The sequence below is a fragment of the Castanea sativa genome, chromosome 3 (assembly GCF_040712315.1).
Source record: "Castanea sativa cultivar Marrone di Chiusa Pesio chromosome 3, ASM4071231v1".
In the NCBI taxonomy this organism is placed as follows: Eukaryota; Viridiplantae; Streptophyta; class Magnoliopsida; order Fagales; family Fagaceae; genus Castanea; species Castanea sativa.
In genome coordinates, this window is record NC_134015.1 from 1,543,177 (window position 1) to 1,569,784 (window position 26,608).

At 33.7% G+C, this 26,608-nt stretch overlaps 1 protein-coding gene and 1 pseudogene across 1 annotated transcript; one reads left to right on the top strand and one right to left on the bottom strand.

The window, feature by feature from the left end:
• Nucleotides 1–471: 471 nt before the first annotated feature.
• LOC142626715 (pleiotropic drug resistance protein 3-like) lies at nt 472–12,387 on the top strand. Its single transcript, XM_075800425.1, has 24 exons — nt 472–869; nt 1,370–1,493; nt 1,938–2,023; nt 4,270–4,354; nt 4,615–4,774; nt 4,881–4,957; nt 5,723–5,776; nt 5,871–5,961; nt 6,081–6,382; nt 6,466–6,747; nt 6,871–7,184; nt 7,378–7,538; nt 7,621–7,724; nt 8,170–8,323; nt 8,419–8,556; nt 8,656–8,729; nt 8,835–9,167; nt 9,263–9,553; nt 9,886–9,969; nt 10,099–10,232; nt 10,596–10,823; nt 11,105–11,276; nt 11,594–11,848; nt 11,958–12,387. Exons 1-24 carry the CDS (start codon nt 472–474, stop codon nt 12,222–12,224), a joined length of 4,368 nt encoding a protein of 1,455 aa, XP_075656540.1. The 3' UTR covers nt 12,225–12,387.
• A 3,106-nt stretch (nt 12,388–15,493) lies between these two features.
• On the bottom strand, nt 15,494–26,155 carry LOC142626714 (putative disease resistance protein RGA4; annotated as a pseudogene).
• Between the last annotated feature and the right edge of the window lie 453 nt (nt 26,156–26,608).

Genomic DNA, 26,608 nt, shown 5'->3' on the forward strand with positions numbered 1-26,608 from the left:
TTACTAACTACCATATAATTTCATATGGACTTTTTTACTTTGTATATCAATCATACGCCATCTATGAGAGCTCATGTTAGAGAGCACAAACTACGAACTAACACCCTATATGACGATGCCACTCATAGTGATATACCCAACACAATTTGGTACAGCATAAATATATGAAATTTTAGTAGTAAATCGTGTTGGGATCAAACTTGGACAAACATACGTACAATGATTCTTTTTCCACACCTTATTGGATAATTAATTGACATTTGTAAAAGACAATAGTAATACAGATGGAAAAGATAAAGAATTAGCCTACGTCAACTCCATAGTTTGCGGCATTAAGTTAAGTATTAATTTACTTGCTATTATGAATAAGTGTGACTTCATCAGTTGAACATAAGCAAAGTTTATACATATATATACACAGCTCTTTCTACCCTTTTTCTTGCAAGTTGAGGCTCTCCAAGTTCAACGAAAATGGCTCAGATGATTGGTACAGATGATATAGAATCACTGAGAATTGAGTTGGCAGAGATAGGAAGAAGCATTAGATCATCTTTTCAGCGTCGTTCCTCAAGTTTCCGAAGCAGTGCTTCAGGATTGAGTTCTACAAAGGGTGGTGATGTTGATGCTGATGCTGTATATGCATTGCAGTGGGCTGCCATTGAGAGATTGCCAACATTTGAGCGGCTCAGATCATCCTTATTTGATGAGGATGGTGATGATGTTGGTGCTAATGATACTAAAGAAAAAAGGGTTATTGATGTTACCAAGCTTGGAGCTCAAGAACGGCATGTCTTCATAGAGAAGCTCATCAAGCACATCGAGCACGACAACCTTCGCTTATTGAGAAAAATTAGAAACCGGATAGACAAGTAATTGAGCCTTCTACTTTCTTGTTTACTTTTTTCTAGTAAAAAATCATACATGCAAGATATGAATGTAGAATCATTGTGAATGGAATTGATGCCATAGTAAATCAAACATATGTAGAGAAACAAAAACTTGCATTGCAATATGAACATTCGTACTATGCAGTATTTGAACATTAATTGGTATATCATGCTGCTATTTTTCCTAGTAAAAATCATGTGCAAGTACATACAAGAAACTTGTAGGTAGAATCATATTTGAATGGAATTGATGCCATAGTAAGTCATACAAAGAGATTAGAGAAACAAAAAACTTGCATTTCAAGATACGAACATTCATACTACTATTCATTATTGCTGCTATTAATTGCTCTTTGGATTATTTTTCATTGCTCAACGAGCTAATTAATGTATATATTGCACTTTTTTTCATGTATTCATTTATACTTTTGTTCTTGTATATATGAAGGATTCATTTTGTTGAAACTGAACTGTATTTGCAGAGTTGGTGTAGAATTGCCCACTGTGGAGGTGAGATACAAAAATCTGCGTGTGGAGGCAGAGTGTGAGGTGGTTCATGGCAAACCATTACCAACTCTATGGAATTCTTTTAAAAACATGCTTTCGGTAAGTACTTTCTTTTTAAGAGTATTTACTATTTAGAGCTTGATCAGATACTATTTTGTCAATGGATTCTGGACTACCTAGAGTATGAATATGGCCAATTAGCAAAGAAAAATGGATTAAGAGTTAGGACCGATGAGCAAAAAAAATAGTGCAGATGCACGGGAAAATGCATACAATTATGCAAATTGTCTGTACTCTGATGTGGCTATCTGACATTTGACAATTTTTTTTTTTTTTTTTTTTGGGGTAAGACAGTTGACAATTAATCTAACCGAGAAACCTAGATTTTCAGAATCTTCTTGAATTGAATAAACTATAATTTATAACAGATATAAAATGTTTATATTATCTACTATATATAAAAAAAAAAAATTAAAAAAATTTTACTTTATTTTTTCCAGTTATTTTATAACAAGTATTTTTTCTTTCCTTCTTTCTTAATAGGTATTCACTAAACTCCCAAGTTCGAAGTCACGACTGGCTAAGATAAGCATAATTAATGAAGTTAGTGGTATCATAAAGCCTGGAAGGTAACTTTATGCCTTTTTTTTAGTCAATTTTATGATTTAGGTTTTATAGTCTTTTATTCAATATACTAGTAGTATATATGTGCGGTGTATAGATTAGTTAAAAATTCTATGTAAAAGATAATTGATTTTAAAATAGTAACAAGATTTTAGTGAGTAACTTGAAATTTTAAAATAGAGTTTCATCTAGATTAAATTATCGAAATACAAACATATATTAAGCTACTTGATATAAGGATGATATTTAATGTAAATTATATTATATTAAATTAAAATATTATGATAAATTATCAAAATAATTGAAACAAATTTTAAATTTTATTATAAAATCTCAAAATTTTATTGAAATAAAATTTTAAATTTTTTGAAACTTAGCTAATAGAGTTTAGCTGAAATAAACTATAGTTGGATTAGAATTTTAACCTTCTTGAAACTTAACTAGTAATTTTTTTATCTCAAAAAAAAAAAAAAAAAAACAGACCTTATACCTAATAAATTAAGGGAAATGCTAACGATGCCCTTAGGGCATTAGTTAATAATCCATTCAAAGAAAATTTTTATGGAAAAAGAAAAAAAAAACAATTAATATTTTGACAGTTTTTTCATTTCCCATAAAAATTGTGTCAAAACTTTTTAAAAATAGATTGTTAACCAATGTTCTAAAGGCGCACTCGTTCGCATGTCCCATAAATTGATAGCCATATTGAAAAAGGAATTTATAAAGCATATGATATGGCTATCTTCTATCACCTTACATACATTTTTGTCTTCCTTGTAAGCTTTAAACTAGGCAGTAGGGCTATAAATGAGCAGAGCCCAAGCAAAAAAAGAAAAAAAGAAAAGGGTTAATGAATAGGCTCGTGACCAATAGGGCTTGATAAAAAACAAGTTGTGCCTAGGCTCGTTTGTGGGCTTATTAATAAGTTTTATATGGGCTTGAAAAATAGATTCATATCATAGTAAGTTTTTCCATTCATTGGGAGTTGAGAGAACACTCTTCCAAATCAAATAGGCATGAGAATATGCTTAATATGGGTGTGATAATGTATTTGTGTAGGATCTTAAGCTCAGGATCTTTATATTGAGCTTGAGATTGGCTTGAATAATGAATTAAGTTGAACAAGTTGAGCTTAAGCTTTTAGACATTTTGACAAGTTCAAGTTCAAACATTGTTTATAGGCTTGGTTTGAGCTTGAACCAAGTTTGAACATTTTACTTTTGTTGATGAGTTGAGTTTGAACATTTAATACTTGACAATGTTTGGTTAGCTAAACCCTTTTTTAATCTGCTAAAATATATTTTCGAAGGACTTGCAAGATGAAACTTTCTAAATTTTGGGGGAAAAAAGATCAAAATTAAACCAACATTTTAAGAACAAAATTATGTTTCAGCCTTTTCAGTTGTCATTGTAGTCCCTTGAACTTGGATATATCATTTCTCGTTAGTATTCATTCCCATTTTTTCCCCTCTGAACCAATTGTCTTTGAGCTTTCATCTTGCTGCTAATTGCTATCTCAAACTTATCATGGATGCAGTCATGTTGTGTACTATCATTTCTTGTACATGTCACCCTGTTCATCTTAGCTGCACTTCAAGTTGATTTTTTTCTTGAATGCCCATTAACATACATAATAAACATAATCATCAATTGAAAAGGAAAAAAACCTGAAAGATTTTTGTTTAAGGAAATTGCAATAGTTAAAGTCCAATGGATCTCTTTTACTGGATAAAAAAAAGTTAAATATGTATTTACTGTTTCTATGGTGCATATCAGCACATGGATGAATAGAATTATAGATATACTTAAATTTAGGTTCATCACTTTGTTGGCTTGTCCATAAATCTTCGAAATGGTATTTATTTTAATGATAAAATTGGATATTTTCATTGCAGAACTTTCACTTGGGAAGGTTATAATACTTTGATATTTGTGATCTTCTTTGATATACTACCCTCATAATTTATGATGCTTTGGACTGGGAATATTATCCCTTCAATTTGCACTTTCTTGTATAAAACAACAAGAACAATAACAACTACATTAGAGTCCCAAAACTTTGTGGTCGGTTATGAATCTTCCAACACTAATCTGGGCAGGAATTTTGTAATCTTTTCTATCAATCTAAAAATCATACTCTATTGCCTCCTCAATTGACATGTTCTTGTTCATAAAAAGCCATATGGGAATTTTTTTATAGAAATAAAGAAGTTGAAAGAAGTGTATTTACATGGTTTTACCTTTCTTGCAGGATAACTCTACTGCTTGGTCCCCCGGGTTGTGGGAAGACCTCCCTTTTGAAGGCTCTGTCAGGAACTCTAAACCAATCTCTCAAGGTTTCACACTTTCACAATACTGAAAATGACTATATAAACCATCAGAATGAAGATATAAAAATCAAGAGAATCTCAAAGCTAAACCTATCTACATCCTGGAAACTTTATTTTTAAAATTGAATATGCTTATCCCCTTGCCTTAAAATTAAAAATGCGCATAAAAATGAATAGATTTTTTGAGCTGTTAACTTTTTCGATGGGATGTACTTTAGTCTGTTCGCAAGTGCTGTATTATTTATCTATTTGTTTTTTTCCAATAGATTACTGGGGAGATTACTTATAATGGATACAAGCTAGAAGAGTTTGTCCCTCAAAAGACTTCAGCTTATATTAGTCAAAATGACAAGCACATTTCAGACATGACTGTCAGGGAAATACTAGATTTTTCAGCGCGTTGTCAGGGTGTTGGAAGCCGAGCAGGTAAGCATTCCTTAGTGTTCACATTATAGATGATTTAGTTATGATGTCCCTTCACTGCACAACAGTGACAATAATAACAGCACCATTTGTTTTTGGCCTAATGAAGATATTATGGTGGAGGTCAGTAAAAGGGAGAAGGAAGCTGGAATTATTCCTGATCCAGATATAGACACTTACATGAAGGTACCTGTTGCATCTCCCGTCTTCTTTTCCTTCATGTTTGTGTAGTCATATGTACTTCTGTAGCATGGCTGAGTTTTTGTTCTCTATATGTATTATAAGGAGAAGCCAACTGATTTTGCTACATGAAAAATCAACATCAAAGGTTAACTTGCTTATCCTAGTTTTTAACAACAAACTTGGAAACAAATCCCATAAAACTACACGAGAAAACATTTTTGCTAAAATGATGGAAACAATCATATTATTAGCAAAAGACATTGAAATGTGTAGGATTCTGATTGTGCTAATATTATATTGCTTTTGGAATGACAAAAATATGACGTCAATTTAGTTTCCTTTTAAATTTAGATTCTTACTTCATAATGTTATGAGTATTTCGCATCTGATCTATGTAATTCTATTATGATTTTCATTTTGGATTTTAAATCAAACTATAAATAAGAATCAACAGGCCTATTTTTTTTGTTGTTGGTAATTTAAAGTTTTCACTCAATGCATTTGAATGTTTTCATTAGAATATGTTCTATAGCAGCATGGGTTACATGTGTGCATTATAATGTGAGTTGATATAAATCAATGTACAGAAGAGTATATTTTGTATATTTATTGATTGATGTCAAATGGAATACTTGAAATACTATAATTCTTATGCAAGTCTATTTAATACTTCACTACACAGTCATGTTGATATTATTTTGTTCCTACTCTTAATGGTATTCATGAGATTAGATGTTGTAATATTGATTATGCTATTTGTTCTGACAGGCAATTTCAGCCAAAGGACTAAAAGGAAACCTTCAAACAGACTATATACTAAAGGTCATTCTTTTTTAACAGAGCTGAAAGTAAACATGTATTCTGTAATTGATATTTGCCTTACCAGTTTATATATGTTGCTGCCGTGGCTTCTCAGATCCTTGGACTTGATATCTGTGCCGACACTCTAGTTGGAGATGCCATGAGAAGAGGTATCTCTGGAGGTCAGAAAAAGAGATTGACAACAGGTAATTTGAATAGAAGACTGATAGCTGTTCTGCTATCTAGTAGTTTTTAGTTATAGAGAGAACTAAACCCAGTTTCCGATAAGAATTTTGACCACAGGAATCAAATTAAATTTTGGCAGGGGAGATGATTGTAGGACCTACAAAAGCCTTGTTTATGGATGAAATAACGAATGGATTAGACAGTTCCACTGCATTTCAAATTGTTACATGTCTTCAGCAGCTGGTGCATATCACAGATGCTACTGTACTTGTTTCACTTCTTCAGCCAGCACCAGAAACCTTTGATATTTTTGATGACCTTATTTTAATGTCAGAAGGGAAGATTGCGTATCATGGTCCACGTGATCATGTTCTGAATTTTTTTGAGGATTGTGGTTTTAGGTGTCCTGAGAGGAAAGGGGTTGCTGAGTTTGTCCAAGAGGCAAGTGAATAGAAGCCTATACTCGTCTTTTAAAAAAAAATTTTGTTTGTTTGAAAGAACTACTTCATCCCTTCTTTATGCAGGTTATCTCTAGGAAAGATCAAGCACAGTACTGGTATCAAATGGAAGTACCCTACAGTTATGTTTCAGTTGATATGTTCTCTAGGAAGTTCAAGGAATCTCCTTATGGAAAGAAGCTAGATGAAGAGCTTTCAGAAACATATGATAAATCCCAAAGCCATCAAGATGCTCTTTCTTTTAGTGTGTATTCTCTTTCTAAATGGGAACTATTTAGAATATGTGCTTCAAGGGAGTATCTTCTCATGAAAAGGAATTCTTTCATCTATATATTCAAAACAACTCAGGTGAAGATTCATACTTTGGCGTTTGTTTCTCATTCTTTTTTTTTCTTCTTTTGGACAGCCACCTGGTGGGGAGGTAAACCTATTAATCTGAAAATATGTTTTCCTTTTCTTTTCTATCTGCAGCTTGTCATCACTGCATGTATCACGATGACTGTATTTTTACGGACCCGGATGGATATTGATATTCTTCATGCAAATTACTATATGGGTTCCCTGTTTTATGCTCTTATCATCCTTCTTGTTGATGGAATTCCAGAGTTGTCCATGACTATTCAAAGGCTTGAAGTCTTCTACAAGCAAAAAACATTTTGTTTTTACCCAGCTTGGGCATATGCAATTCCATCAAGTATTTTAAAGGTTCCAATTTCATTTGTGGAATCTCTAGTTTGGACATGTCTTACTTATTATGTTATTGGATATAGCCCTGAAGCCGAAAGGTGAGGTTGACATGAAAATATGTAGATTTATTATTGCATTTCCCCCTATTTTGGTTCATCAACTAGCAATTGCATATCCAAAGCTTCTCAAGTGCTATAACCTCAAAAAAGCATTTTATATTAGTACTTTCTTTTGCTCAAGAAGTCTCATTTTCTTTAGTTATGAATCTCTGATCGTTTTCTGTGTGCTCAGGTTCTTCCGTCAGTTCATTCTTCTTTTTGCAGTGCATTTATCTTCATTATCCATGTTCCGTTTCCTGGCATCAGTCTTCCAGACCAATAATGCTTCCATGACAGCTGGTAGTTTTGCAATATTAATAGTGTTAGTATTCTCTGGCTTCATTATAACTCAATGTAAGGTTATCTTACCTCTTCTCCAATCTCATTCTAATATAATCAATTAAAAGGATGAGCTGAGCTGTGCATCTGGTTGCAGCTTCTATGCCTGTTTGGTTGAAGTGGGGTTTCTGGGTTTCTCCTATCACATATGGAGAAATGGGCCTTTCTTTAAATGAATTTCTTGCCCCACGATGGCAAAAGGTGAGTCTCTCATTACATAACAAATAATCCTTTGTCTATTTTTAGCTAATACAGCTACTTATGAGCAAGGGGCAGACCTACTATTTGTATGGCTCCTCCAAAGAGATCGGCATTGAAAGACAGTCATCTCTGATCAATATGTTTTTTCTTGAATACCAATATTCTTGCTTAATAGTGAATCTTAGCTGAAGTTCTAATGTCTTAGCTGGCTTCAAACACTAAGCACTAAGTAGTGCACAATCTAATTACAATTAAACATTGTATACAATAAATTGTCTGCTTATACATGCTACTAAACAACTAATTTGGCTGTAGGACATGTGCATTAATACTCCTCGTATAAACCTGTCAATAGCTTGCCATTTCTGTAAATAACTTTTTCATTAGCATCAAGAATATATATATGGTCTTATTGGCTAAGTTTGTTTTCCTTTCTTGTCTGTAGATGTTAACCACAAACACCACCATAGGGCAAGAAATACTCGAAAGCCGTGGACTGAACTTTGATGGATATCTTTATTGGATATCACTCAGTGCCCTATTTGGATTTATAATTGTTTTTAACATTGGATATGTCCTGGCCTTAACTTTCTTGAAGTGTAAGTTTGTGTTCTTGATTGTTATTATATTTTAACTTAAACAGAAATGCAACAATAGCTAGATTTTGATTCATCATCGTTTGATAAACATCTAGCTCCTGGATCATCTCGTGCTGTTATCTCGCATGAAAAGCTCTCCCAAATACAGGGAAGTGAAGATTCACGTGATGGTTCCTGTCTAGAAAAAGAGTCTGGAAATTCTCCTGCACAGAGTAGTATAGAACCAAATAAAGGTTTTATCAATTTTATTGTTCTTCTGCTTATTTTTCAGATCATTACTGTAAACATATATTTCTCCAACATTTGAACGAGTGTGTTGTATCAATTAACAGGTAGAATGGTATTACCATTTACACCCTTAACAGTAGTGTTTCAAGATGTGCAATACTATGTTGACATCCCATTGGTAATTACATTTAATTCATATAAGGTTATGGTTGCTGCTGGATTGATAGCTGTTTACATTACATCATATTAATTCCTGTCATTGTTTTTCCTTTTTGGCTTCTAGGAAATGAGAGAAAAGGGATTCACCAATAAAAAACTTCAAATTCTTTCTGATATTACGGGTGCATTGAAGCCTGGTGTTCTTACAGCATTGATGGGTGTCAGTGGAGCTGGGAAAACAACTCTTCTCGATGTCTTAGCCGGAAGAAAGACCAGTGGCTATATTGAAGGGCACATAAAAATTGGAGGGTATCCCAAGGTTCAAGAGACGTTTGCTAGGGTGTCGGGTTATTGTGAACAAACAGACATACATTCTCCTCAAATCACAGTTGAAGAATCGGTGATATTTTCTGCTTGGCTACGACTGCCTCCTCAGATAGAGTCAAAAACTAAAGCTGTAAGTTCTCTATGTACTGACATGAATCAAAGGTTTGATTTTATATTCATCATTGAGATAATATTTTGTGAAAACTACTATGGCATGTCATGCAGGAATTTGTGAATGAAGTCTTGGAGACCATTGAGCTTGATGGAATAAAGGATGCCTTAGTAGGCGTACCTGGCATTAATGGTCTATCAAATGAGCAGCGCAAGAGGCTTACAATAGCTGTGGAGCTTGTTTCTAACCCGTCTATTATCTTCATGGATGAACCAACAACGGGTTTGGATGCAAGAGCAGCTGCAATTGTTATGCGAGCTGTGAAGAATGTAGCTGATACAGGAAGAACAATTGTTTGTACCATCCACCAGCCAAGTATTGACATATTTGAGGCATTTGATGAGGTAAATTTTTTTTAACAATTTATAATTGTAAGGGTAAGTAAAATTGTAAGACCAAGAAGCTGTTACCTTGTCCTAGGAGTTTAATTAATCTCAGAAATACATGCATTTGTACTGAGGGAATAAATAAAGGCCTAGGAGTTTTTTAGATTTGACTGAAATGGAGAAAATATTGTACTCTGAGGAGAAGCAACCAGATTATAAATTTGTGAGATGCATTCCAGCCTACTACCCAAAAAGAGTATATGAGACCCTAATGTTGGATAATAAGCAACAATTTTCTTGTTATCGAATCTAGAATAGTTACTTATCTCATGCCTTTCTTGCTAATGCAGCTAATTCTTCTAAAAAGTGGTGGACATGTAATATACTCGGGATCATTAGGACAACATTCGGCTTGTGTTATAGAATATTTTGAGGTCAGTTTGATGTAGCAACGCATTTTATCTATTGCTTTTTTCCCCCTACTTTCATTTTCTTTAAGTAATACTATTTATTGAGTAATTAATTTTATTGATCTTCTTGTTACTGAACTTTTACTTCGACAGAGTATCCCTGCAGTTCCGAAGATTAGAAATAATTACAATCCAGCAACATGGATGTTAGAGGTCACTTCTATATCCGCAGAAGCAGAACTTGGTGTAGATTTTGCACAGAAGTACAGGGATTCTGTTTTATACGAGTGAGTTGCTGAGTTCAGCTACAATTGTCATTGGTTTTGTTGCTGTATAATGTGAAATAATGTCTCTACTTGGTAACTTTGATACCATGGAATTTCTGCCATAGCTTCTTCTTGACGTAAAGATAATTAAATTAAAAACCATTTGCTTTTCATCCTTCTTGAAATGCATGGGGGAATGGCCTTGTGTTTTGTTTGTCCTTCCTTATGTGGCCTTAGTGTTATAAGGTATCAAGGTTGTGCTAGTCTCCCTTAAAAACATCTATTTTGTGGAACAAAATATTGTCCTTAAGATGAATGATCTACATATGACCTGCATTGGCATTTTAAAATTTGATGAGATTTCTAATATTATGCCATTTACAGGAAAAACATGGAGCTTGTAAGGCAGTTGAGTAGTCCACCTCTTGGGTCAACAGATTTGTATTTTCCTACACGCTTTTCACAAAATGGTTGGGGACAATTAAAATCTTGCCTATGGAAACAGCATTTGGCTTATTGGAGGAGTCCTGCATACAACCTTATGCGTATCATGCATACCCTTGTAACAGCTTTAATTTTTGGGGTTCTTTATTGGGACGAAGGAAAAAAATTGTAAGTTTTAATGTCTAAGATTTCTACTACCTTTATAGAATGTTTATTACATTTTAAAAGTTTCTAGTCTTACCTACCGGATACCTTGGCTAAATTGAGCTTGCGCATTGTAAGTGATAGTAGAACCAAAATTTCTTTTATGAAGTGTTTGTCTAATAAGCGTTATTCTTACGGTTGTAGATTTTCTTTGCTTAAGATTTTGCATCTATAAGATATACAATTTTCTGCATGATGTTGTAGTTATGCAAATATCTAATTTTGATTCTTATTTTATCCATTAGGAATAACCAGCAGAATTTGTTCAATATATTTGGTTCCATGTATGTTGCCGTGCTCTTCTTGGGCATAAATAACTGCTCAACAGTTCTACCATATGTTGCAACAGAGCGAACTATTATGTATCGGGAAATATTTGCAGGGATGTACTCCTCATGGGCTTATTCACTTGCACAGGTATAATTTTCTTTGGAACTAATTGAATTTATCATTGGCTGCTTTCAGGGCATTATGAGTAATCTCAAACGATGTAAATTTGATGTACTTTTTATTCTTGCTAGATCTTCGAGAGAGATAGCATGAGAAAATTATCTCATCTATTCCAACTACTTATACATGTTTACTTGTGCTAGCTTGATCCAAAAAGGGAAGAGAGTGAAAGAGAGGCGGAGTTAATATCTTGATATGAACCTCTTTCTTTCTTCTTCTTCTCTTATTTATTTTTAATTTTAGCTATATTCAATGCTTAGTAGTTGTGGATACTAATTTTGTAGGTGATAGTGGAGATTCCTTATCTCTTCATCGAAACTGCTATTTTTGTGACGATCAGCTATCCAATGATTGGATATTATGGGTCAGCTTATAAGGTTTTTTGGTACTTCTATACAATATTTTGTTCCTTGCTCTACTACAACTATTTGGGAATGCTACTTGTGTCATTGACGCCAAACTTCATGGTAGCTGCAATTTTGTCCTCAGCCTTCTACACAACATTCAACCTCTTTGCTGGTTTTTTGATTCCTAAACCGGTGAGTTAAGGCTACAAAACTCCTCTCTATTCTGGCCATAGAGTAGGTGTGGCGCTAAGATTTAAAAAGCAGATATAGTAGAACTAATCATATTGTTCTACTCTTGCAGCAAATTCCAAAGTGGTGGATTTGGATGTATTATCTGACCCCTACATCTTGGTCACTCAATGGTATGCTTACATCACAATATGGAGATATAAATAAAAAGATTGTGGTATTTGGAGAAACCAAAACAGTTGTTGCATTCTTAGAAGATTACTTCGGGTCTCACCATGACCAGTTAGCTATTGTGGCAGTTGTTCTCATTGCCTTCCCCATTGTTTTTGCATCCTTGTTTTCATACTTTATCGGACAGTTAAAATTCCAGCATAGGTAGAGGATGGAGATGTTGTCCATTGCTTGCAAGCCCTTTAGTTTGCAAGTAATTGTTGATTCAATGTAGTACGCATATTTATCAAGTAATATATTGCTTCAATGTAATAAGAACTACTATAAACTTATCAAGTTAAAAAATTATGTGTACGTATTTACATTTTAGATAACACGAATTGTTAACATTAGAAATTCAAATTACAACATGCATTGTCTATAAACTGCCTTGCTAAGATATTGTGTTGTATGTAACTCTATACATTCTAACTTCGAAAAGCTTATTCACAAACACACTATATATTTGGGATTTGTTGCGTGACAGATCAAGTTTTATAATGGACATGTTGTAAATTGTAGGTGAAGTTCCCTATCTCTTCTACGAAACTGTTATATTTGTGACTGTCATATATCCAATGATTTGATATCATGGGTCAGCTTATTAGATTTGCTTGATACTTTTATGCTAGACTTTATTCCTAGCTGTACTACAATTATTTGGGAATGCTACTTGTTTCATTCACACCAAACTTTATGGTAGTTGCAATTTTGTCCTCAGTCTACTACATGATATTGACCCATTTTGCTAGTTTTTAGTTTTTGATTCCAGAACTGATAAGCTAAGGTTGCAAAATTGTCTCTAGTGAGGCCATAGTGTATTTGTGAATGTGAAAACTTATGAATATATGGTTGAACTTGATTATATATTGTACCACTCTTGCAGAAAATTCCAAAATGGTGGATATAATTGTATAGTTTGGCCCTTACATATTTGATGCTGAATGGTTTGTTTACATCGCACTATGGAGCCATAAATAAGGACATTGTGGTATTAGAGTATTTTAAACAATAAACTAGTAAATTTAATGAAAAGACATGGAAGTTTTATGCAGTAAATGAGGAGTTAGTGTTTTAGTCATATTTTGAATCCCCAGTGTGGAGATTTATTGGGTCTAAGTGTAATTTTTCTTTTAATAGAATTCACTAACATTTGGCATTTGAAAAACCTAAAGCTGTTGTTGCAAAATCTGTTGTTGCTGATGTTCTGAGTCTTCAAGTCCATTTTATGTGCTTTGGGTTCTTCATAGATCATTAAGGGCTATAACATGAATATGCTGATTTTATGTAGCTTATTGGAAATTAAGGGTTAGCTTATATGGTTTTCTAGTATTTCTATGCAACATTTTTTCTACTTAAATTATCTGGCAATGCTACTTGGTTCATTGATACCAAACTTCATGGTAACCGTAATTTTTTGCATGACCTTTTGCAAGTAATTGGTTGATTGATGTACTAATCAATGATGATAAGAAAATTTGTTGTGTTTAGTAAGATTGGTTGTAGTTGATCAAGTTATCATGCAAGCAATCAATCTCAAAATACACACCAAATTTTACGTGGAAAACCCTCAATGTAGAGGGAAAAACCACGGGAGAAATCCGATCAATCTATTATAAGGAAAATAGAGATTACAATACTTAAGTTTATGCTTACAACTTTGAGTACACAACAAATTGGGAAAATACAAGAATATTAATTCTTTAGGAAAAAATATAATCTCACCACAAAACCTGAGAACTTGGTCAAGTACCCACCATACCTTTCATGTTTCACCATGTGATGTGATACGCAAGCTCCAATGCCACTATGAAATGGTGAAGGAGTTTCTTTCGTAGGTCTTTCTCACAAGTGCATCCATGAGTTAAAATTTGCTCAAATACAAAATATTCTTTGCCACATACTAAAATTTGAGTTCTAGTTAAAATCTGACCCAAAAAAAAATAATAACAACATGAGGGTTTGACATACACAAAAAAACAATATGGAAAAGCATGTTATGATAGAAGGTTAATAAGAATATGAGGATTTAGCTTACATTAAAAGAGCACAATAAAAAAAAAGGTCAATTATCTTGTGACATAGTATCACTTGATAATGATTTTTTCAGAAATTTATAATTAAATTCCTAATCACTAGGCATGAGAGTTATCATAACATGAATAAAATGTGCAAGATTGACCAAAGAGATAAGGGGAGATAGTTGAGTTGAACTGGAAGGAAGAATCCGAATTCCAAAGGGTTGAATATGCAGCATCAAATGCATGTTGATATCTGTCTTAAGAGTTGGCCATGATAGTTTCAAGTTATTATGTTGCTCAAGGTCCCATGAGAGTACCTTGAAGCCAATGTTGACAAGGAGGCTATCAATCCCTGGAAGAATTTGCTTATTCTGAGGGAATAGGCATTTGCTTATTCTTCGGTCGTAAAGGATTTTGAAGATAGATATAATATATATGAAAGTTTGTGTAGAAAGAATTTGTTCAGAAAGGTTTAATATATTAGTGCATGTCAAATTTGCAACTCCCTATGTAAATTCCCAATTACAAAATCTACTAAGATGTTAAAGGTGAGATGCAATCAAGTACTAAAGTCTCCAACTCTGCCTAACTATGAAGCAGAAGCTGAAGTATGATCCTTCTCAAAAACAGAGGAAAATGTCCTAGGGCTGCGATGCATGTTAGAAATGGAAAAAAGCTTATAAAAATGCATTCCATATCCAAATGTCTTGGGCTGCTAGGTATGTCGGAAGTGGATAATCCAAGTATTTTACTACTATTACCAACAAGTTGTGAAGATTAGCCACTAATGAACATTGAAAAGCCCAATTTCCACAAGAATAAGAAGAACAATACGAAAATATACCCTAAAAGGGGGAGCGGGGGGGATTTCTTGGCTTTTCTTGAAATTGATTACTGTACCAACTGAGTAAACTCACAACAACAATGATTATGAAGAGGCCAACACCTTTTTAACCATCAACATTCATGTTGGAACTAGAAAACAGATACTTGAATATGCACTGTACAGGATCAGAAAATAATGTTAAACAAATGGTACCACATCGGCAGCTTTCAAACAAGCATTTCACCAGCAGGAAATTAACTAACAACATAAAAATGATCATGCCACTATGTTGATAATCAATTCTATGCAAACTATAACGAATCTTTTGAACTGTTTCAATCAAATCCATGGAAAGTGAACCAAAAATAGAACTTGAGTTGTACCAGTGGAAAACATAAATTAGTATTCAGTAGGCCACAAGACAATACATCTTCAAAAATTTAAGTGCAAATACTACACCAATTGTTAGTTTACCCTTGTTCTGGACCTGACCAGTGTCCTAATCTGTCTTCTTAGAAAAGCTACAGAAAAGCACCTTAAATACGTGGGGGGCGGGGGGGGGGGGGGGAGAAAGGAAAAATGAAAACCTTCCATGTAAGCCTGATGACGAGGACAAAATAAAGTACATGAGGCCTTAATGGACAATATTGGCTGTAGCAGACCACCATTCTCCATGCTTAGAACTTTAAACACCAGCTGGCTGCTAGCTTAACGAACTTCATCTTGATCTGACCCATGAATGACAACCATACCCACAAATTAATGAAGAGAAAGATATAAGAAACTAAGACTTGCATGCCAGATAGAGCAATAATTGGTCATTGGCAATAGTACTATCTATGTAAAAAGGGAAAACTTACTTCCTTTGGTAGTTCAAAATCCATGATTGCATCCCCAAGTGCTTGCTGAACATATTTTCTGCGTCCTCCAAGGTCTCCTAGTGGCGGGGATTAAGGGATTATTCAGGGTAACAAACATCATTAGAAGCAATAACTTTGCAAAGAAAGCATACTTTTTTAAATGATTAGAATTATAATACTTTTAATCACAATGAACAACAACGTTAACAATCTAAAATAAATATATAGTAGCCTTAACCTCTATTGAAAGGAGCTATAACATGTTAAAAGGAATTTCAAGGTATAAGCATTAAACAAGGGATGAGCATTATGAGCAATACATGAGAAATCAAAGAGTAATAAGAATGACTCTTTCTTTTTTGGTTTTTTATTTTTATTTTTTATTTATTTTTAAAATTAGGATCACTAGCAGTAGACTATTTCCTGCAGCAGAGTTTCAATTATACTGTAAACTTTACTACTACGCATTGCAACACATTTAATTCCTAAGCAAGATTAGGAGCATAAAAATAACCCAGAAAATATTATTTTAATTCCTATAATAAAACAGAGATAACAAAGACTTTATTTAAATGAGAAGCAGCAGTAACTATGGAATCAAAAATCAAACAAACAAAACAGAAGTTCAGGGAAAAATATATTTATCCAAAAAAAAAAATTAAGGGAAAAATATACCATATATGATATTTTGAGAGGCTTTATCTTCCTCACTTTCCTTTGGGAGTGAATGTGAAGACCTCATGCTCATTTCATTCCTTAGATCCTTGACCTTCCTGATGGGTTTTCTCTTTGAGATTGATCTTCCTCATCTATCATAAATAATCTGTCTGTATGGTATATGTTAATATGTTGGTATAATGATAATTGTAAAATCTAAATGGCTTTGTCTGTGATCTGAATCATGGGTGACAAATAGATTAAGATTGTTTTGAGATTTAATCATAGATTACACTTGGAGATAAGCTAGATATGACATTGTTAATGATTTTTGGAGGTCCAGCCATAAAGGCTTTTGTGTATACTCCAAATATCCTATAGAGAAGAGTACTCTTTAACACAAGTTTAATGTATAAATTATAAATTTGTAGCAACTTTTTGATATCACAAAGTCCAGTCCTTTTAAAATTTGGGAACTCAAAAAACTCAAACTTTAACTCCATAACACAAAAAAAAAAAATGATAAATCAAATTGCGGCACGTCATAAACCACAAAAGCCGCTCTTGGGCAATGTGCACTCCCATTAAGCAAAACCGATGAGAATTCAATTAAAAATTTATCAAACAGACATATTGGAGCAGTTTGCAAGGTAGAGGCAGCTATGTAAAATTGTAAAGTTAGTTCTTAACTTGGCAGAGAAGATCTTTTTAGTAGAGTCCTGGATCCTGAATGCTGTAGGAAGTTTCAAAGGTGCCACTAACACCTCTTGTTCTCCCAATTATTGTATCATAAATAGCAAGTAATGACCCTTTGACATAAATACTAGATAAATGAAAAAAAAGGATTGAGCTATAGGGTCTTTCCTCTTTTTTCTTTAACCAGTTGAATGAAAAAAAAGAAAAGAAAAAAGATTCAAGCATTCAAAATTAAAGATTTTCAGACGCAACAAAATCAAATGGACTACTAAAGAAAACAAGACTATAGGTTAAGCTTGTTTGCAGAATCTTTGAAGTGATAACGGGGTTTTTGCACCATGTTTTTCATAATTAGTGGGGCTTTTGTACATGATGCCTTTTGCATGATATTAAGATTGAATGAGACCAAAACATTCCCAGGCCCTTAAGGGTTATTGACCATGATTTAAAAAGCAAATGCAATAGCAACCAAAGAAAAGAAAAAAAGAAGAATATAAAGTTACTTATAGGTGAATCAGAATTGAACTGCCCCAAGTGAATAATAGTAATATGGCTTGATTGCCTTTTTCTTTTTCTTTTTCTTTTTTCCTTGCAAATTTTGGAAACTAATTCTTGTATGTCCATTTTTGAATGTCATTTCCAAATTGGGCGACTGCCAATGATAAAAAGAAAAGCAAGCATTTCTCATCTCATCCCCTCCACTCCTGGTGGTAACATCCCACTCTTCCCCCTCTTCCATGACGCAAAATCAATAAGACAAGAAATCCGTATGCCTTTGTATTCATCATTGCCTAAATGTATAACGCTAAACCATGAAAATTATTAAATTAATTTCAAACCCTAAAACATGAGGCTGGAAATTACATGAGCTGAAAACAGATTAATTACCTAGCTCACCATTCATTTGCCACCGTATGATATGGATTACACATGATATGCTCCATGATGCATATCCTTGCTTCCATTATGAAATGATAAAGGACCTTCTTCTGTGGCAAATGTGCATCCACGTGTGAAAATTTGATTCATCACGAACCATACTTCCCTAGATATTAGAATCAAATGTTTGGTTCAAATGAAGCCCAAAGAGAATCAATTATTTAACATGAGGTTATTATGGATGGAGAAATGATAGGGAAAAACTGACAGATGATCAAGAAGAAAATATCAAGATATACCTTGGCTTTGTTAGTTGGTTACAGGCCTCCTATACTTCACACTCTTCCATGTAACAAAATTCTTCAGACTATAAAACAAGAAACAAGCATACAATATTGCTTTATAAGTTGATACATAGCATTTACCTAACCCTATAACTTTAATACTTTTTTTTTATAGGAGATAATTAAATCAAACATTTTGAAGCTTTCAGGGCCCTTATCTTTCTTCTTAAGACTAGCATTACCTAGATATCTTTTCATGTGTCACCAACTCAAATTGACCATTAAAGAAAGACAGCATGACAGAATTTCAGTAACTATAATTCTGCTATTTTTCTTATCTTTTCAAACAGTGAATCTTCCACACATTCACAGTGGGCATATATATAGATTGAAGCATTGGTGTCACTGTCTTTGTAGTTTTTGCCAAAATCTGATAAATTTATCTACCAAAGTTGTAATTAATATCTTCTGGAGGGAATTTTTGAGATTTGAGTTGGATAATAGATTAAAAATTTTGGTCAAATAAAGGAAGAAGATGAACAAGAATTTACCCATGAATGGATCAGAATTGCAAAGCTAAATCTAGTTGAGAATGAATTTCAATGAAGAAGATATTACATAAACATAAATCATCTTCATCAACCTCATCTTCATCAGACTCATCTTCAAAATACTGAATTTACGAGCCCAAAAGAAAACCATACAAGTTATTTGAGATTAGTCTTTATACAAAGCCTAAATCAAGAAAATGAATATATATGCAATAAACCATACAAGTTCTTGTAATTTTAATTCTTGATTGTTGACCCCTGTACACTCCTTGTGTACTAGGGTGTCCTTTTTTTGATATCAATAAAGCTTATTACTTATCAAAAAAATATATATGCAAAAGAGTGAGAGTTTTAAGGGTATTAATGTAGATATTTATTAATCCTGGTATCAAGCAATTTTTTAGATAAATCAAAATATAACCAAGCTTGCTTTATATGCTAGTTATGTGTACATAACACTACATAAATCGGCTAATTCAAATTACTAAGAACCAGATAAATTCATCGACCAACAGTTTTTTTTTATTCGGTTGAATGTTTAAGTGCTTTAATTTTTTCTTTTTCGGCAAAATAAAAGAAGATACCCAAGGACTATATTAGATTTGCAAAATCAAGCAAAGAATGAACTTTGCCAACACACAAACAGACCAAATCATCTTTCACCATTATTATCTAATAATAAAACTGCAAATGAATGAGAAAGAGGTAGACACTGAAGTGTTTTCTTTATATATATAGAAATGATGGAGATTTTAAGGATGTTAAGGTAAAAATATATATAGAACCTATAGAGCAGTTAAACGAATCTAAGGAACCAGATCCATGCTAGTTATGTGTAAAAGTACAACAATATATAATATAAATCGCCTAATTCAAATTACTAAGAACCAAATAAATTCATCAACCTATCTATAAAAGAAAAAAAAAAAAAAAAGATAAATTCGTCAACCAGCGAGTTTTTTTTTTCTTTTTTCTGTGTGAAATTTTGGCAGACAGTTCACATGTTTAGTTGATTTTTTTTTTTTAAATTTATATTTATATTTTGCAAAAAAAAAAAAAAAAAAGCCCAAGGAGAAGAAGAAGAAGCGGCAAAAGAAGTTACCTCGACCGTGTATTTGCTCAGTCTCGTTATCAATCTTGCAATGCTGAATACAGCATCTCAACAAACTCTTCATCAAACTCTTCATCATATTCCTGAATCTACACGCCCAAAAGAAAACCATATGAGTTATTTGAGACATAGCTTATTATACAAACCAATGCCTACTGGAATAGGCATTTGCATATGCTCAGGTCGTTAGGGATTTTGAAAGATAGATTTGGTATTTATGAAAGTTTGTGTAGAAAGAACTTGTTCAAAAGGTTTAAAATATTAGTACATGTCAAACTCGCAACTCCTTATTCCCAATTGCAAAACTACTCAGATTCTAAAGGTGCAAAGCAATGAAGTGCTAGAGTCTCCAACTCTTCCTTAGTGTGCAGCACACAATGAAGAGACAACTCCTCTCAAAAACAGAGGATCTTCTTTAATCAAAATTGGGGGCGGGGGGAGGCTGAATAAATAGACAAGATGGTCCAAAAAAATATAAAATACCAAAAGAAATGGTGTCCAAGTACATAGGAAGGTTGAATACATAATCATGTCTATGCAAAAACAATACCAAACCCTTGTTTACTGCAGGTTCAAAAACTGCAACTTCTTTGTCTTATGGTTTGAGAAGGAAACTTTATTGGCCCTGATCGCGTTCTTACCAGTGAAGGGACAGATCCTACCTGAAAAAATAAACCAAATTAGGAGATAAGTTCTGAAAAAAGGGCACTAAAATGGTCATCAATGGTAAAAACTAATCACTGTTAGAAGCATAGGAAGTCATATAAGTACATACGCCTACATCTTTGGATAAATTATCAAGAAATACTACATCTTTCACATTTAAAAAAAATATCAAATAAAATATGTGAGCAACTGTTACAATGCAAGCCATAAACACATATTACAGCACCAATTTCACATAAATTACTTCAGCATAATGCTCAAACTCAACCCCAAATTAATTCCATTGAGCCATAAAATTATAAGCTTATGCATGAATTCATAGGATACTTACTAGGCTTATTCAAAATCTCCCCCTAAATCCAATCCAAGTAAAGATTACTAGTACAAGCTTACTAGTAATCACAAAACCTAGTCAAACTAGTAGTACAAGCTTCATTGAGGCTTGTTCATTCCAATTTTTATTAGCAAGCCTTGCGTATACAAAGCAGGGAACTAGCACAAGTAATAAGTGAAAGAAAATCAATGATTTTGGGTCCGTTTGGATACAGCTGAAAACTGAAAACTGAAAACTGAAAACACTGTAGCAAAATAATTTTTAAATGTGTGAATAGTATTGTGGGTCCCATTTTTAATTTTAAAAAACCTGAAAAGTACATGAACAGTTTACCACTGTGCGGTTATTGTTCACGCACAGTGGTGAACAGTACATGCTGTCTCTGTTGGAACATGTGCGCAGGAAGGAAAAAAAAAAAAAAAAAAAATCTCAAACGCGAACGCCAGACGCAGACTCCTTATCCAAACTTAGCCTTTATATCACTCAATGGTTTTCTAAATTCCACAAAAAGATAAGCTTTTCCATACATTATTATTTTCAAGCATATAGATTTTGTTAAATTCTTTACCTACACATAATTTATGACGAAAAGGCTCACTCCAACTTGATTATCCTTCCCCTAGTACACAAACATTTGACGCCAACTTGCTTACGGTTTCACTTCCCTAGACCACCAACGTGGTTTGAGCGTAATTGCGTGCACATTTCAATAAATTCAAAATTAAAAAAAAAAAATGTAGTCTCGAAGAAGTCTGGATACCCACATTAGCTAAAAAAAAGGGTGAATGGCCCTAAGGGAAGATGGAAAGATACAAACCAGTAACCTCAGGTTCATTGTAATATCCATTGGGTAAAAAATAAATGTAGCTATTCTAAGCTAATTCAACCTAGAGATTATCCATTGGGTACTCTAACCTTGCAACCTACCCTGTACACAAACTCATAAACATATGGATTTGGGGTGACACTCATCTCTATAGGAACAGGCACCTCAATTGAATCTAAGGAGCTTGACCATTTGACATGTGCCATCTATAAATAACAAAGTAAATCAATGCAGCTAACATGAAATGCGTACAACACACTGCAATATGAATACAGCAATATACAAATTGCCTAATTCAAATTACTAATTAAAGTTGTTATTAAATTGACTACTAAAGAAAGCCAGCATGCCAGAATTTCGGTAACATTATTTCTTGTACTTTCCTTTTCTTTTCAAATAGAGAATCTTCCACACATTCACAGTGGGCATACAAATTGAGCCATTGGAGTCAGCGTCTTTGTGAATTTTGCCAAAATCTGATAAATTTATCTACCAAAGTTGTAATTAATATCTTTTTGAGGGAGTTTTTGAGATTTGAAAAGCATAATAGATTAAAATTTTGGTCAAATAAAGGAAGAAGATGAACAAGAAGTTACCCATAGGTCATTAGTAAAATTTTGGCAGACAAATCACCTAATTCAAGTTACTCATAATCTAATTAAAGTTGTTATTAAATTTTTAATCTGTGGGATTGTTTGGCAGTATATTAGAATATTCATTGATATATTTAGGAAAATAAAAGAAGATGCCCCAAGGACTAGATTAGACTTGAAACACTGACCAAGCCAAGAATGGACTTTGCCAACACACAGTATAGATAAAAATCATCTTTCAACATCATCATCATCCAAAAATCTCTATTCGAAGCTAAAACTAATGAACTCAGAAACACAAAGATTACAGGGACCATTTTAGTTCATCATCTTTCTACATGGGTTATTTGAGATTAGTCTTATATCCACAGCCTTAAATCAAAAAAATGAGGAAAACCATATAAATAGGAAACCGTAAATGAAATAGAAAGATATAGGTAGACATTGGATCAGTTTTCTGTCTATACATATCCATATGAATGAGATTTTTAAGGATATTCATTTGGATATTTATTAAGCAATTTTAGATAAATCACAAAATAACCCAAGCTAAACAATAAATCACCTAATTCAAATGATTGAGAACCAAATAATTCATCAAGCAGCGTTTTTTTTTTTTTTTTTTTCCCAGTGGGAAATTTTGGCAGACAAGTAAAAATTTTATTAATATAATATTGAAATATTGCAAAATAAAGAAGCGTTAGAAGAAGTTACCTCTGGCTCAGACTTATATTCTTGACCGTCTCTTTTCACATAGATCCAATCAATCTGTATTTTAGGAATGTGGGAAATCTTGGGCCACTCCTTTCCTGTCCCTCTTTTGCAGTGTTCCTTCAGAATTGGACAACAATCGATCTGCAATTTTTGTAATGGAGTTGTACGAAGGAAGTTCGGCAGCGACTTTAACTCTTGGCAGCCGATAATTTCCAAATATTGAAGACGTGGCATTATAGTGAATCTTTTGATACAGTCTTCTTCTTCTTCAATCCCATTCCATTCTTCCCAGTCAAATAAAGCCTCAAATGAGAGAGATATCAAATTTGGGAATAGTGTTGTTATTATATCGCCTTTCTCCTTTTCGGATTCTTCTATTCCCATAAATTCAACCCCTAACTTTTTTAATCTTTCAATATGCCGCATCTTTAATGATTCGAGGAATGGAAGTTTCCCCAAAGGAGGCAAACACTCTAAAGATGAACGCTTAATTCCAAGTTCTTGAAAATTGGTTAAGGACTTCATCCAATTAGGAAACATTATCGGTGCCTTGTAATATTCAATATGTAAATATTCCGAGTTAGGAGGTGGCTCCAAGGCATTTAGAACTAATGCATCTTTCTCCCTTATTATTTCCTCACCATCCCATTCATTAAATAGTAGCTTCAAAGTATGAAGGTTTATCTTCTTCTTCAGTTGTGCATTCATGGCCTCACATTCATCTACCTCCCTTCCCAACCCCAATATTGCAAGAGTCCCTTGAAGGTGGTTCAAATTTTTTAATTCTCCCAATTTACATCTTTCGCTATCATCCTTACCATTTACGGTGAAAGAACATAATGTTCTAAGAGAAGTCAATCTCCCAAACCCTCTTGGAAACTTTACATTTAAATAAATACGTCTGAAGCTCAAAAGAAAATGTCTCAGGTTAATTAGTTTACTCATTCCTTGTGGCAATTTTTGAAAATAGTCGCAAAAAATTTCAACTTTCAAAATTTGTAAATTGCAAAGATTACAAATGGTTTCAGGCAATGTATCTCCAAAATAATAGACTAATTTGAGATACCTCAAATGTATGAAATTTTCCACGGCGTCTGGAAGATTGTTTAATATACAAATTTGAAAATCCTCATGTATAAAATCGTTCAAAGTTAATATTCGTAAACATCTAAAATGCTGAAATAAAGTAGACAACATATAATAACTTCGATTTGCATAAATGAGGGTGCGCAAATTTTTTGCACTATAAATGGACTCAGGAAATTGGGCTTCTTCAGGAATTTCTAACTCCAAATGGCGGGCAGTTTTATAATCAGTTTCCAACCCTATGTTATAATTGATTGTGAAGCACACATCTTTTGACATTAATTGTGCAAAGTCATGCACTATGTCATGCATTTTGCACTTTTTTTATCTTGCCATCATTCTTATTTCTCTCAAAATCTTGGAAGAAAGAACGCACTACTAAATTTTCAAAGTAGTCTCTAGCAATGATTTCTATCTCCACATTTTTCTTCGACTTGATATATCCTTGTGCCATCCACATAAATACCAACTCATCGCTAGAAAAGACATAATCTTTTGAAAAAACAGCACAAAATGAGAAGCATCGCCTCAATGGTGAGGATAAATCATAATAACTCAGTAACAACGGTGCAAAAAGACCTCTTTCAACATATTCTAATTCCCATAAATTGCTATTCAAAACATACTTCCAATCGTCTTCACTTTTCTTTAAGTGCATGAGACTCCCTAGAGTCTTTGCTGCAAGGGGCAAGCCTTTGCACTTCTTTGATATTTGCCTGCCAAGGTCTTCTAGTTGCTCACATTGCTGAGGATCCTTATCAAAAAATGCTATTTTACTAAACATCGACCAACAGTCTTCCTCCGACAATTCATCCAACTTGATCATATTCGCACTTTCCATCATCCATGCAACTTCGTCTTTGCGTGTTGTGACTAGAACTTTACTACTTTGGGAACCACAATTTTTGAGTGCATCTCTAAATCGCTCCCACTTTGCAAAGTCTTCAGTCCACACGTCATCAAAGACAAGAAAAAACTTCTTTCCCCCAACTTTATCACAAATTCTATCCAATAGACTTTGCAATGTAGTCAAGTTGGTGGATTGACCTTCAATAGATTCAAGGATTTCTTTGGCAACCTTGCACTGATCAAAAGGATCCGAAACACAAACCCACACTTTTATATCAAAATGGGCTTGCACCTCCTGATCATTGTAGGCGAATTGGGCAAGAGTAGTTTTTCCAATACCGCCCATGCCCACCAAAGAGATGACATGGGGGTGTTTTTCTTTTTCAGTACCCTCACCCAATAGGATGCTCACTAGATCATTCTTAACCTTATCACGACCAAGAATATCAGACACATCAACATGAGAAGTAGTTTTTTTGCTGTTATCAACTATTTTAAAGGCAGGGTAATTAGTAAACTCAAACCCATAGCTCACTCTCTCTCTGGTAATGTCATCTAATATTCCATTAAGCTCTTTTATCTTGTGAGCGATGTCATGACGCCTAGTAAGTCTATCAACTTGACCAAAACAACATGAAGGGGATGGGATAAAGGAGCATACCTGCTTCTTCAAAACAGGAGCATTATCAGCATTTTCTTCTAATCCTTTCTGGATTTCTGATTTGATCAATTTAGTGTTCCACTCGTCCACCACATCTTCTATCTCGTAGCATACATTGTTCAGCTTTTCTAACCAAGCCTTCACAGTTTCATCCGTAACTTGTTTCTTCTCAGCATCGTTGAGCACCGCCTGCACAGTTCGTAGATTGCCTTTAAGCTTTTCGATTTCTTTCTCGACACCAACGACCAACCTTATCTCTTGTTCTGCCTCCCGAACAACAACTGAACCCAACTGATTAATGAGATCAGTAACAAGTCCCTCAGCCATAGTTGGAGAGTGAAATTGCGATTGACAATACAAAAAACAGGAAGTGGAGATAGCTGATTAGAGAGTGTGATTCAGAAAGGAGAAACTCAAAACCAAATAACAAACTCACAGCGTCAATGAACCAATAAATAGAATATATTCCTCCTTATTAACAATTTGTGGGGTAAAACTCAAAATAATTGAAGCCCCACCTATAAACAACAAGTGAAAAAGCAAAAGTACCCTATGCAGTGACAAAAGCATCCATTGCCCATTGGAATCCACTATCTCAAAAGCCTGAGGGCCTACTCTGGCCAATGAAGTCCACGCGGTGTATTATCAGTTTACAATTCACAGTCACTGATCCTAGCTTTTCTTCAACCCACCGACAAGCCTGAGGGCCTACTCTGGCCAATGGTCATTTTTGTACTGTAGTTCTTTTTCTTTTTCCTCCATGATGCATGGGACCCTGACGAAAAGACATTAGAACCCATAGTGGGTTTGGGGACATTGGTTAAAACAAGCCAGATTTAGATAACATAGTTAATTTAGCACAAAAGAATATGTAAAGCAAATATGTTATATCCTTAAATCATATGGGCATCAGAAATTTTGCCAAAATCATAGAAAAAA